The following is a 12,818-nucleotide window of genomic DNA, read 5'->3' on the forward strand; positions in this document are numbered from 1 at the left end:
ACCCCAAAAGTCCCCAGGCCACCAGCCCATAATTCCAGCACATCTTGAATCAATTTGCAACAACAATATCGAAATCGCAGCTTGACAACTCATCCCGGTTTCCTTGACAGTAAATCCCAGCCTGGGCAGCAATGACCGTGTTGCTGCTGCCGGAGCCAGCGGATCCAGGCTTTTTGTGAGTGACCCCGCCAAGGCTTGGCACGAGCAGAACTGGGCACGACGGCAGGGCCCCGGGGGGCTGCTGGACGCTGCCCGCCAGAGCATTGGCCTCGTGCTCCGAGCCCGTGCGACTGCCAAGCCAGGCAGCGCCTGCGAGCCAACGAAGTCTACTGGGAGCAGAAAGCCAGAGGAGCCGCTTGGCAGGCTCCAGCTGGCACCTCTGCTTGGCACTGGGCATGGGGGCAGAGGAGAAGGGAGCAGTGGGGCGGGCAGGCAGGGCACAGCCTCCCCGGACGGGGAAGCACCCCACGGCGGCGGCCGGGGCAGGCGGGCATCACCCCATGGGGTGCTGCACCCTCCAAAAGGGACCAACCCCACAGCAGGGGCTGCAGGGGTCTGGGGACAGGGCTGGCTCTGTGCCTGCTGCACCCCTGGACTGGGGAAATGGGGGACCTTGAGGGGGACAGGGATCCCAGAAAAGGGGTGTTCTCAGTTAAAGGGGTGCTGGAAAGATAGGGGTCCCTAGGACGAGGGGCATCCATAGGAGATCAGAGCTCCTGGGATAGGAAGAGTCCATGGGGGAAACGACTGCGTGGAGGACAGGGATCCATGTCCCCGGACACTGGGAACCAGAGGAAGAGGTGCAGGATAAGGGGGGGAAAAAAGGATGCAGGAGGGTATGGAGAGGTCCAAGGGCGCAGGGCTGGCAGAGGAGGGAATTGTGCCCCCAGAGCAGCGATGCTGGGGCTTGGGGAGGGGGGTCCGAGCCTCGGGGCTGCTCAAGATGAGCAGTCGGGGTGCTGGGGGACCTGGGGAGGCAGAGGAGAGCTTCGAGGGCTCAGCGCTGGCAGAGGAGGGGGATCACGCGCCCGGAGTAGGAGTGTTAAGGCTTGGGGAGGGGGTCCAAGCCCGGGGGCTGCAGAGGAGGAGTTGCTGCGGGTGTTTGGGCTCGGGGAGGGGGTCGGCACTCGGGGGCTGTGCAGAAGGATTTGCTGGGGTTGTTCGGTTTTGGGGAGCGGGTCCGAGCCTGGGGGCTGCGCAAGAGGAGTTGCTGGGGCTCGGGAAGGGGGTCAGCACCCGGGGGCTCTGCAGGAGCTGCTGGGGGGCTGAGGGTCGGGGAGCGGGTCCGCTCCCGGGGGCTGCGCAGGAGGAGCAGCCGGCGGCGCTGGGCTCGGGCTCCGCTCCCGGGGGCTGCGCAGCAGCGGTGGCGGCGCTGCCTCCCCCCCCACCCCCCCCAGCCCCACTTTCGCTTTGCAGCCGCCGCTTCCCGGTCCCGCCCGTCCCCGGTCCCGCCGTTACCTGCAGGAGAAGGCGTCCGGCTGCTGCTCGCCCATGGTGGAGCGCGGCGGAGCGCCCGGGCACGGGGCGGGGCGGTACAGCACGGCTCGGCACGGCTCCGCTCCGGACAGCGCGGCACGGCTCGGTGCGGCACAGAAGAGCTTGGCACGGCTCGGTACGGCACGGAAGAGCTTGGCACGCCTCGGTACGGCACAGCACGGCGCGGTACGGCACGGAAGAGCTTGGCACGCCTCGGTACGGCACAGCACGGCTCGGTAAGGCACGGAAGAGCTCAGGACCGGGCGGCACGGGTCGCTACGGCACGGCTCGGTGCGGGTCGGTCAGGCAGAGGACGGCTCCGTGCGGCACGGCTCGGTACGGCACGGCTCGGTAAGGCACAGAAGAGCTCGGCACGGGTCGGTAAGGCACAGCACGGCTCGGGACGGCTGCGCTCCGTAGAGCACGGCTCGGGATAGCACAGAAGAGCTCGGGACGGGTCGATACAGCACGGCTCGGTAAGGCACAGAAGAGCTCGGCACGGGTCGGTAAAGCACGGCTCGGTAAGGCACAGCACGGCTCGGTTCAGGCAGGAAACCGGGCGAGGCAGCTCGGCATTTCCGCCGAGCGGCGGCGCGGACCCCGGCCCGGGCGGGTTATGTAAAGCGGAGCGGAGCGACCGGAGGGGCGGAGGCTGCGCGGGGGCGGAGCGGGGCGGGGGGGCCGCGCTGCCGTCTGTCCGTTTGCCCGTCCGTCCGTCCGTCCGCTCCCCCGGGCTCCGCGCCGCTCCGCGCAGCCCCTCCCTCCCCATCGCCTTTATCTTATCGCATCCGCGCCCGCGGAGGCAGCGGCATAAACAGCCCCGGCTGCGCTCCCCGGGGAGGTGGTTGTATTCTAATTTGTAGTTATTTAGTTAGTTTAGTTTTCAGGACTTTTAACAATTCTTTTCTCTGTGTGGTTGGGGGTGTCCGGGCACCGCAGCTCCCCCCCCCGGCCCCAGGGCTGCTTTGGGGGTTCGGGAGGGGTGTGTGCAGGAAAACACCCGCTTTCCTGTTCCTCCCGGCCACCTCCTCCCACGGCTCTGCAGGCTGGGACCCAAGAGAGCTCTGCGGTGGCAGCAGTGGGCGAGACGTCGTCTCAAACCCCATTTCTCATCATTTTCCTCTGCCTTTCCGTCAAGGAAATCATCTGGCTGCGAAAGGCACCATGGGGCGCTGCCCACACATGGCACAGCGGATCAGGACACAGGAGCACACGGGCCAGGCTCAGCTGTCCTGGTGTTGTCCTGGCATTATCCCATCCCAGGGGAACAGGAGTGGCATGGTAGAGCTGCGGTCATCCACCCTTGGAGCCATGGGAAATAGGAGGACAATAAACTTCCCCTGCTCCTTTTTCCAGGAAAGGACTGGTTTGTGGCCTGTACTGTCACATGTAGCCAATCGACACCTCCCGTCCACGTCACCAGCTGTCCCAAGAGCTCCTCAAAGACCTCATCCTCCCCACGAGGCAGCAGCGCTGGGGCTGGAGGGGGTCTCCTTGCCCCACAGACCCCCATGCTGCTCATGCAAGAGCTGTGCAGAGCAGCCCTGTACTCACCCGGCACATCAAGCTGGGGAAACCCGGGGAAGCGGCAGCTGGGATTTTACAGCCACCACGCAAATCAGTTTGTGGTGTTGGGAAGGTGGAAGGTGCAGGTTTTTGCCCTGAGACACATCAAACTGTTTGCGAATGGGCATGTGTGTGCCACCACCAGCAGGCTCCAATCTCGGTGATGCTTTAAAACACACCCCGGTCATTTGCCCCACGTATTGCCAGTCCCTTCCCTTCTGACAGGGAAAAGGCTGAAGTGGGATCCACCCCACTGGTGCTGTGCCCCAGGGTTGGCCTTCCCCAGACCACAGCCATGGGCTGCTGCTGGTGTGGACACAGCCCTGCTGCCCACCTCCAGCCTCACCGACCCCTGAGACCAGAGTAGGGCTTTCCTACAGGACAAAAACCCCACGCTCCCCTTGGGCATCGCCTGCTCCAGGGCACCAGGCAACTCTGCAAGCAGCCAGCCTTCCCCAGAGCCCACAGGGAAGTGGCTGGGAGCAGCTGATGTGATAAAATCTTACCTTAAAAGTTGATTTCTAATTCCTCCAGCCGTTGCTTCATGCATAATTGCACCTTCTGCCTTTTTTTCGGAGCACGAACCAGTGATCGGCAGAGCTCAGTGCCTGCCCTCCTTCCCACAGGCAGCTGTCCCAGCTCGCAGCTATTGCACACTTTTCTTGCTGTGCTTCATCTATTTGAAAAGTGCCCTCTCAGCGTCCTCAGCCCCCGTGGCCTGAGATTTCTCTTTTGTTTTGCTTCCTGTATGGATTTTCTACAGTCCCTAACTGCTAATTCACTACCACCGACTTCTGCTTTTCTGTTTGTTTATGCAGAGCTGCGCAGATGCCCTTGTACAAGTGCACACACACGCGCACACATGTGCCGCCGCTTCCCTTCCGCTCTGCACCAGGCTCAGCTTTTAACCATTGCTTCTTTCTTCTCCTTTACAAGCTTCCAATCCTCCTTCCCACTTCTCTCTTTAACTCCCACCCTCCGGCCCGCTTTGTTTTCAGGATGCGTGGGATACTTTGGAAATGGCACATTGGCATTTCCTAGGGTGGGATGTGATCCGCTTGCAGGTGACCTCTGCCATCTCGGAGCGAGATGAGGATCCCCTCCTCCTTCTCTGACTGGAGGAGGCTTGGGGAGGGGGGGGGGGGGTGACATCTGGAAATGCTTGGCCATGGGGGTCTGGGCTGAGCCAGCAATGCCCCCAAAATCTCATCCTGGCTTTTGTGTGGTTCTTCAGAGGGCAAGAGCGGGTGATGGGCAAAGTGGTGCTGGACTGGGTAGTGATGGGGTAGGGGTGATGGGCAAAGTGGTGATGGGCTGGAGGGATGATGCTCAGGGTGGTCTTGAGCTGGATGGGTGATCATCAGGGTGGATGATGGGCTGGGTGGGGATGGGGTGGGTAGTAATGGGCTGGGGGTGATGAGCTGAGGGGTGATGGGCTGGTAGTGATGAGCTGGGGGTGATGAGCAGGGGGGTGATGAGCTGGTAGTAATAGGCAGGGGATGATGAGCTAGGGGGTGATGGGCTGGTAGTGATGGGCAGGGGGTGATGAGCTGGGGAGTGATGAGCAGGGGGCTGATGCTCAGGGTGAGGATGGAGAGGGTGGTCGTGAGCTGGGAGATGGATGGGCAGGGTAGTATTGGGCAGAGGGTGATGAGCTGGGGGGGTGATGGAGGAGGTGCCCCCGGGTCTGGCTGACCCCCCCCTCCGCAGCCCGGAGCGCCCCGCAGCGGTCGCTGGGCTCGGGCCGCCCTCTCCCGGGCATCCCCCGCACTGCAGCCCGGCTCCGCGTGCCCCGGGGGAGGAGGAAGAGGAGGATCGGGGGGTGTGGGGGCGAGCCCAGCGCGACCCCCGCGCTGCCAGGCTGGGGACCGGAGCGGGATGGAGAAAATCGCGTGGGGCCGGGGCGGGACAGGGGTGCCCGCACCCCAGAACACCCCCCGGAGGGTCACGGCAGCCCCACGCGTGGGGAGGTGCCACCTGGTTCCCCTCGAACCCCGGGGTGCAGCTTTGGGGTCTTTGGGGATCGTTGGCTGCAGGTCCCGTTGGAGACCCACACCCCTTGTCCTCCGCGTGCCGCTGGGGACACGCACTGTGCCGGGCATCGAGCAGCCCCTCGGTGCCCCCCAGCACCCCCCAGATTTCCAGAAGTGGCCCCCACCGAGTCAGCGCTGGTGGTGATTCAGAGCTCACCTCGCTGAGCCGTCGAGCACCCGCTGCTGCGTAACCGCACCGCCAAGTCACCAGTCATGGGAGCAGCAGGAAGCTGAGGCCAAGGGCAGCCCACATCCTAAATAGCGCCCAGCACCCTCTTTGCCTCCTTTCAGACCCTTTTCCTCTCCCCTTTTTCCCTGCTGTCAGTCCAGCTCAGCCTGGGAATTCATTTTCTCATCTTTCCCAGCAAGACCTGGCAAGGGAAACTGAGGCACGGGCTCCTCAGTGAAGGGACACTGCAAGGGGGACAACAGGGAAAAAATATCATCGAACTGCTCAAAAGGGGAAGTGCTGGAGCCTCTACAGCAACACGCGACTATCCCAAGGGAGAACCAACAGGAAGCAAAAAAACCCACAGGGGAATTTTGCTGGTGGTTTTTGAGGAATTGAGGTGATTCTCCAAAGCAACTTCCAAAGGGCTCCCTGCAAAAGAAGCTGCGGTGGAGGAACAGCCCCTGCTGAAGCCGCTGGGGTTTTGGAGCCCAGCAAGGGCAGGCAGAGCCGGGAGCGCGGTTGCCTTTTTTCAATCATCCCAGCTGGTCTAATAAGGATCTTGCTTCTCCCCGCAGTCCTTCCCCCTCCTAATCTTGCCGAGTGAAAGGGCACGTCTCAGCACAGCGGGGAGATAAGCGGTGCAGAGAGACCCGAGACTTCCCACCAGCGGCCTTGAACAGAACCGCTGCGTTCGGGAGGGAAGATAAAGCCTGGATGGTTTTCGTACTGCTTCAAATCCCTTTTTATAGCCTGAAAGAGAAAGTCTGCAGGTGATAGAGAACGCCCTTGGTGAACTGAAAACCACGAGCAAGAAGATTGCAAAGGCCTGAGCAGCTGTGTAGGGTGCTGGGGGCACCTTGGGGTGGGAGTTAGTGGTGAGGACTGCAACCTCCAGGCAGTGGCGATGGCAGAAGGGGTCACCAATGGCAGGATTTCGTGGTTGAGGGCCTGAAAAACTGAGCACAGATGCCTCGTTTGCTAAAACATACACATTGCTGTGCAGCTGAGCAGGGGAAAGAAGAAACTGGAGGAAAGGGTCAGCGATAAGGAGCACAAACCTTTGACGCTGCTCTTTATTGGGACATGGTGAGGACGGCGGCGCTGCCGAGGTGGTCTTTGGGCTGGTGACACTTTCAGCATGGAAGGCCAACCAGGAGCAGAAGTCAGCCTGGAGGCTTCTCCCAGCCAAAAGGTTTATGGTTGCTCTGGGACGTGGATATCAGCAGCAGGACATCCAGCTCTGGCCCCAGTGCTTGGCACTGCTGGACCTGCTCACCCCTGGCCCAGATGGGGCAAGTGCTGACCACCCAGCCCAGAATGCAGCAGCAGAGCAAGTGCTACGTGGCTTCCACGGTCAGGAAGGAGCAAGGGGGCTGTGATCTCTGCCCACAGGGTTGCATAATGCCCAGCAGCTCCAGTGCCCAACTAACAGCTCATCACTCCCTGATTTTGAGCTCCTTGTACCAGTCATCAGCTTCACTCAGACACCATCCAGGCCACTCAGCTTCTGCCTCAGCTCCTTTTTTTTTCCTCCCCCCTGATCTAAGGAAGGTGCCCTCCCTGACCACCTTGGCTCAGCATCTCCCAAGGACACAGCTGAAAGCTCGGGAGAACAGCCAGGATTTGCAGCCTAGTCTCATACAGCATCTCCTGCCTATGAAGGACCAACGTCTACCCTGCTGCCTCAATCTCCAGCCCTTCCTGCTGGGCTTGTATCATCCACACCATCTACCAACCTCTGCCCATTCCCTGCCAGACACTCCTAGGCACCCATACTCTACCCCAAAACCCTGACTCAAAAATTCAATGTTGTCCAACCAATCCCAAGCTCCCAGGTTTCCAACCCACACACGCGTTCTTAGAGCCGCTTCCAGTACTTAAAGGGGGCCCCCAGGACATCTGGGGAGGGGCTCTTGATCAGGGAGTGCAGGGATAGGACGAGGGGGAATGGTTTTCAGCTGAAAGAGAGGAGACTTGGATTAGAAATTAGGAAGAATTGTTTTCCTGTGAAGGTGGGGAGGCCCTGGCCCAGGTTGCCCAGAGAAGCTGTGGCTGCCCCATTCCTGGAGGTGCTCAAGGGTTGGTTGGATGATGCTTGGAGCAACCGGATCCAGTGGGAGGTGCGGATGGGTGGAAGTGGATGGGCTTTGAGGTCCCTTCCCACCCAAACCATTCTATGGCCCATGTGTACACCCACAAACATCCATGGACTTGCACATCCCGCTGCACCCCCGCTCCCATCTCTCCCCGATGCTGCCCAGCCCTCGGGCTCGGTGCACAGAATTTTGACCCTCCAAGGGTTCGTTCCGAGCCAGCACCTCCCGGCACGGGTGCTGAGCCCGAGCGCGGTTTCTCAGCCCCGAGGCACGGTGATGGGCGGTGGCGGCGGAGGAGGAGCCGGGCGGGAGCCGCGCCCCTCCCGCAGGGGCCGGGCTGAGCCGAGCCGGGGCTGCGGGACCCGAGGACAAAGGTGGCCGTGTGGGAGCGGGAGAGGAGAACAGGGGAACCGGGGCTGAGCGGGCGAGAGGCGAGCTGGAGCGGGGCTGGGGGAGCGCCGCGACCCCGAGCATCCCCAAGACTAGGGGGGACCCCAAAGAGGCCCCCGAGCTGCGTGCGGTGGGGGGTGGGGGGGAAGAAGTCCCCGCTGTCCCCTCCCGAGAGCACCCATCTCATCTCCATGAAGACTGTGATGTGGCTGAAGAAGACAATGACAACCCGCGTTGTGCTGCGCAGGCTGCGGTGAGGCGCGAATCCCGCACGGTTTGGTGTGGGATTGGGGACTGCGGGGTGCCAGAGTGGGGACAGCGGGGTGCCAGCCTGCACTTCACCCTTACACCGGCTGATCCCAGATCCAACACTCCCATGGCCATCACGGCCACCTGCGCTTCGCTGATGCTGGAGGCCACCCAAGACCGGAGCTAGAGACGGAGCCCAGGTAGGCAGAAAGCTCGCTCGGCGAGGCCACCGATGGTTAGGGGACACGGGGAGAAGTGACCTTGCCCAGGTGACAGGTTCCATGGCCACGCAGCTCTCTGGAGCAGCAGCCGGATCTGCAGTGTGGGCCATAAACACTCCCTGTGTGCCGCAGGGAGGAGTGCCGCGATGCAAGGTAAACACGGCGCTGGTGGTAAGGTCACCTGTGCCAGGTGACAGAGAATCGTAGAATCACTAGGTTGGAAAGGACCCGCTGGATCATCGAGTCCAACCATTCCAACACGGGGCACTGGGATGAGCTCCTCCATGTTCAGTTAGGGGGAAACCTCCCCAAGGAGCCCCAGTGAGTCTTGACCCATGTGGCACTCGTTGGACGCAGCACCTTGGCCGGGAATGGGTTATCTCGGCTGCAGTCACGGGGCTGTTTGTCCACCTTCATTTGGCACTTATTTTCTGGGCGTCAGGGCCAGTGCCACCAGGAACAAAAAGCCAATGGCTTGTTCCCACATAATTAAGGCACACCTATCCTCTGCGTGCTGGTAGGTGCAACCTCTGTCCCTGCAGGGCGCGGAGCCATGAAGCTGAACGAGCGGAGCCTGGCGTTTTATGCCACCTGCGACTCCCCGGCCGACAACTCCGGCTTCCTCTACAAGCGAGGTGAGCGGCACACGGCATATCACCGCCGCTGGTTCGTGCTGAAGGGCAACATGCTCTTCTACTTTGAGGAGCGGGAGAGCAGGGAGCCGGTGGGCGTCATCGTGCTGGAGGGTTGCACCGTGGAGCTCTGTGATTCAGCCGAGGCGTTTGCCTTTGCCATCCGTTTTGGTGGTGCCAAATCTCGCACCTATGTGCTGGCAGCCGAGAGCCAGGCTGCCATGGAGTCGTGGGTGAAGTCGCTCTCGCGGGCCAGCTTTGACTACATGCGGCTGGTGGTGCGGGAGCTGGAGAAGCAGCTGGAGGAGATGCGCTTGGGGACAGCCGGTGGATGCCAGCAGTCACCTGGCTCCTGGAAGCAAAAGCCCTCGGGGCTGGAGCAGTTCCCGGAGCGGCTGCCAGCTCTGCCCACTGTCCTGCCAAAGGAGAATGGCTGCGCGGTGTGGAACAATGCACCGGGAGCGGATCAGTCACCCAACACCTGCTATGGTGGGCACAACAGCCAGGGGAGCCCACGGCCACTGCCACTGCCACCACGCAGGCGAGCATCAAGCAGCGAGGCAGGAAGCGCAGGGGCAGCTGTGGCAGAGACCCCATCCACCTTCTGCTGGCTCCACGAGCGCTATGGCCGGGAGGTGACCCAGCTGCGGCAGGAGTGGCTGGAAAGGCGACGTGGCCCCCGGCTCTGAGAGGTGGCCGAGCTCTGGGGACTACACCAGCCTGTATCATCAGGACCTGTGACGGAGAGGAGGAGATTGTCCTTGGTGCCACCTCGGTCTCCTTCTCACCCTGGGATGTGCAGCCCTGTCTGCAGTGGTGATGGACACCTGCTGATGGTGCCACCCATGGCCCAGAGCCAAGGGACACCAGTGCTGCTCCGTGATGGCAAAGCACCAGCCCGGCACCGATGGCAGCTGGAATCAGTGTGCCACCAGCCAGGCATGAAATTCCTGGGCTCTCAGGGCTGCCATGGTCTTGGGCATCTTGTGCCAGGCAGTGGGTGCTCCCTGCAGGGCCATGCCCGGCTGTGGGTGCAGGGTGCAAGCAAGCTACGGATCCCTTCCTGGCTGGTCCCTCCTGGGAATCAACCACTGCAACTTGTGGGGCCTCTTGATGCTCTTGCAGCAGGATGACACACTGACAATGCTTTTGGAGGAGGATTTTGACGGGATCTCACCCTCCTGAGCTCCTGTGTGGGTGTTTCGCAGCAGGGAGCCTGCTACCAACCTTCCCCTCCCTGCCCAGCACAAACAACTGCTTGAGGTCAGCCAAGTACTGCCAGATCCCTCTGCTCCAGCAGGATGTGGTTTGAAAATGAAAATATCAGCGAGCGCAGCCCTTCCTTAATGGCAACAGCACCAGCTGCACGAGGAGCGTGGTGACGCCCAGCCACGGGCATCTTGCACAGGGCAATTGCTGCTTGCAGCCTGGCCGGGGAACCCACCATGGGGACAACCCAGAGGGGACCGTGGCAGCTGTGGCACCACCTTGCTGGGTGGATATTTTGGGCCAGAGCTTCATCCCTGGTCAGCTCGCAAAGGGGAAGCATCACTCGCTGCGGAGAATGGGAACATATGTGCCAGTGACAGAGTGTGCCGAATGATTCATGTGCCAAACCAGAGCGAAGCTGGTGTCTCATGCCAGTGTTTTATTTCCCCAATGGTTTATATTGACACTAAAGCTGCTGGTTTGGAGGTGGAGTGACCCACCCCGGGGCTGGGGGGAGCAGTTGGGTGCCATGGGTTTGGCCCAGGTGGCTCCTTCTCCCTTGGCCTTCTTTGAAGAAGCACAATAAAAGTTGTTTTCAATATTCTTTCCTGGGCTCAGCTCTTGTTTGCGCCTTCGAGTGCCTGGGGAGGAGGGAATTTAATCCCTTTTAATCCCACTCCTGTCCACGCTGTGTATGTGGGGTTGGGCAGGGATTTTGTCCCCTGGGTGGGACACGGCTGATGCCAGAGCCTTGCAGTGCCCTGGAGCCCCACGTTTGCCTGCGGGAGTGGGATGGTGCCAGTCTGGGGACACTGGGACACGGAGCCAGGCTGGTTCCAAAGCAGGAACAGCACGGTCTTGCCCTCCTTTTCAGCTCAACCAACCAGGCACCAACCCAGGGGTTTGGGCATTGGAACTGCCACCCTGAGAAAGGGCCAGGAGACTGATTCAGAGCACAGCCCTCCCACCAGTTCACCAGTGGAAATGGCACTGGGTGCCCTGGTGTGAGTTACTGGTGCATTACAGGCTTGGTGGGGTGTTACAAGCATCCCTCCAAACCCTAGGCAGCACTGCATGATGCCACGTAGGTTTGGGTGCCCCTGCTTGGGTGGCCTTGCACCCACAGCAGAACATCCCCAGTCCTCTGCCAAGGGGCCTCAGCCAGGACAAAATATCTGTCCCCTTCCCAGGACTGGTGTCAGTGCTCCGCAGGGACTGGGGAGCCTGTTCTCACCTAAGGGGCCAACACTACCCCCATGTCCCTGCTTGCAACATCCCAAATCCATGAACATCTCCAGCGTCTTGCTAATGTGTGGTCTCGCAGTGGGTCACGGGGATGTCTCTTGGGGAAACTGAGGCACAAAGCCAGTTAGGGTCGCTCACTCATTGAGAGCTGCTGTAGAGTGCAGAGCCCTGCTCCTGGCTGGGCACAGCACCCTGCTCCATGTTTCGGTGTTTGGGGTGGTGCTGCCGAGGGCAGCCAGGGTGCCGTTACACCCACAGGATCCAGATGGTTAACCCAGCCCTGTCAGTCGGCTGCAGAGGAAGACTCCGGTTTCCATGGCAGCTGGCCCAGCTTCTCCAGACGTTCAGACAGTCATTAAAAATAAATCTTTCCCAACATGTTAGCCGACAAACAAGCTTAAACAGATACGCAACATATGGATTTATTAATTCATTAAATGCAAACTCCCCCGCCTCGTGTCAGAAGCTGCAAACTCACCCGGCGACGGCTGGCTCTGAAGAAGAGCCGTGCCAGGGTGCGATGCCGTTGGGCAATGCCGATCTGAACCTAAGATCAGATGCTAAGCTATCCCAGGGGCAGGAGCAAACCTGCACCAGGGATGAGCACAGGAATTTCTCAGGGCAGAATCGCACTCTGAGATCATTTAACACCCTTTTCCGCTCCAAAGCACCGGGAGATGTTTTTGGCAGTGAGAGTTCTTGCCGTAAATCCAAAGCAAGGCTGGGGCTTTGAAAGGAGCCAAGATCAAGCCAGGCACCCGTTCCAGCTGCTTCCAGACAAAACACACCCCAAGGCCAGAGTCGTATTCAACTTCTGTATTTAGTGGCTCTTTTACAGAACTTGTTCCTTCCAAAATTGTTAAACAAAGTTCATCGATCTCATAGAAACTTTTGAAGTACAGTACATGAGCCTAACAAAAACGTGACCGGTATGTCCCGCTAGCTTTAATACAACAGGATTGCTGTGTTCAAGACTAGTCTAAGTGCTTCCTCGAATCCCGTTCCACTAAAGCTCCTGCTAGTACACTACAGAGAAGAGCAGTCAATGGTCACGCCTTGACCTTCAGCAGCACGGTGGCAGGGAGGGTGGCCGTGGACAAGCTGGGGCTCGCTGGGACTGGGTAGGTGGGCAAGGAGAGCCATGCTTTGGAGAGCTGCTTTTAGCATCGCTCATCGACTACCACCCAAATATAAAAATACCTTCTATTCTGATAAAAATGTATACAGTGGAAAATCAGTCAATGCATAGCCTCAGAGCCTGGCCGGGGAGCCCTCTCGGTGACGTCTTGGTGGGTGATGGCTGATGCCATGAGGGCAGGGGATCAGAGAATCATAGAATCACCAGGTTGGAAAGGACCCACTGGATCATCGAGTCCAACCATTCCTAACACTCCCTTAAACCATGTCCCTAAGCACTTCATCCACCCGTTCCTTAAACACCTCCAGGGAAGGTGACTCAACCCCCTCCCTGGGCAGCCTGTCCTCCTGGGATGGAGGGGAGCAGCCCAGCTCAGTCCACCCCACAGCGT

The 12,818-nt window shown here is 60.3% G+C and overlaps 3 protein-coding genes across 5 annotated transcripts in view; 1 reads left to right on the forward strand and 2 right to left on the reverse strand.

Moving 5' to 3' along the window:
- SH2B3 (SH2B adaptor protein 3) overlaps nucleotides 1–4,101 on the reverse strand; it is a 30,528-nt gene extending 26,427 nt beyond the window's left edge. The window contains exon 1 of one of the 2 annotated variants that reach the window (XM_054082355.1): nucleotides 3,549–4,101. The gene's annotated coding sequence lies outside the window, so the exon portion shown is untranslated. Of the gene's footprint in view, nucleotides 1–1,458; nucleotides 1,736–3,548 lie in introns of those variants that run through there. The other variant, XM_054082359.1, reaches the window with a different exon arrangement.
- LOC128853896 (uncharacterized) lies at nucleotides 1,599–3,531 on the reverse strand. Its single transcript, XM_054082360.1, is given in 2 exon segments — nucleotides 1,599–2,065; nucleotides 2,068–3,531. Coding segments are annotated over 2 exon segments (465 nt in total). The 5' UTR covers nucleotides 2,246–3,531; the 3' UTR covers nucleotides 1,599–1,778.
- Nucleotides 4,102–8,044: 3,943 nt separating the features above from the next.
- Nucleotides 8,045–10,617, forward strand: PHETA1 (PH domain containing endocytic trafficking adaptor 1). Of its 2 annotated transcripts, none has more exons than XM_054082881.1 (2): nucleotides 8,045–8,182; nucleotides 8,746–10,617. In XM_054082881.1, the coding sequence occupies exon 2, from the start codon at nucleotides 8,757–8,759 to the stop codon at nucleotides 9,522–9,524; it is 768 nt and encodes a 255-aa protein (XP_053938856.1). In that variant the 5' UTR covers nucleotides 8,045–8,182; nucleotides 8,746–8,756; the 3' UTR covers nucleotides 9,525–10,617. The 2 variants fall into 2 exon arrangements, with proteins under 2 accessions (XP_053938856.1, XP_053938857.1); XM_054082882.1 differs by having other exon boundaries at nucleotides 8,062–8,182; nucleotides 8,725–10,617.
- The last annotated feature ends 2,201 nt before the right edge of the window (nucleotides 10,618–12,818 follow it).

The sequence above is a fragment of the Cuculus canorus genome, chromosome 17 (assembly GCF_017976375.1).
Source record: "Cuculus canorus isolate bCucCan1 chromosome 17, bCucCan1.pri, whole genome shotgun sequence".
Taxonomy (NCBI): Eukaryota; Metazoa; Chordata; class Aves; order Cuculiformes; family Cuculidae; genus Cuculus; species Cuculus canorus.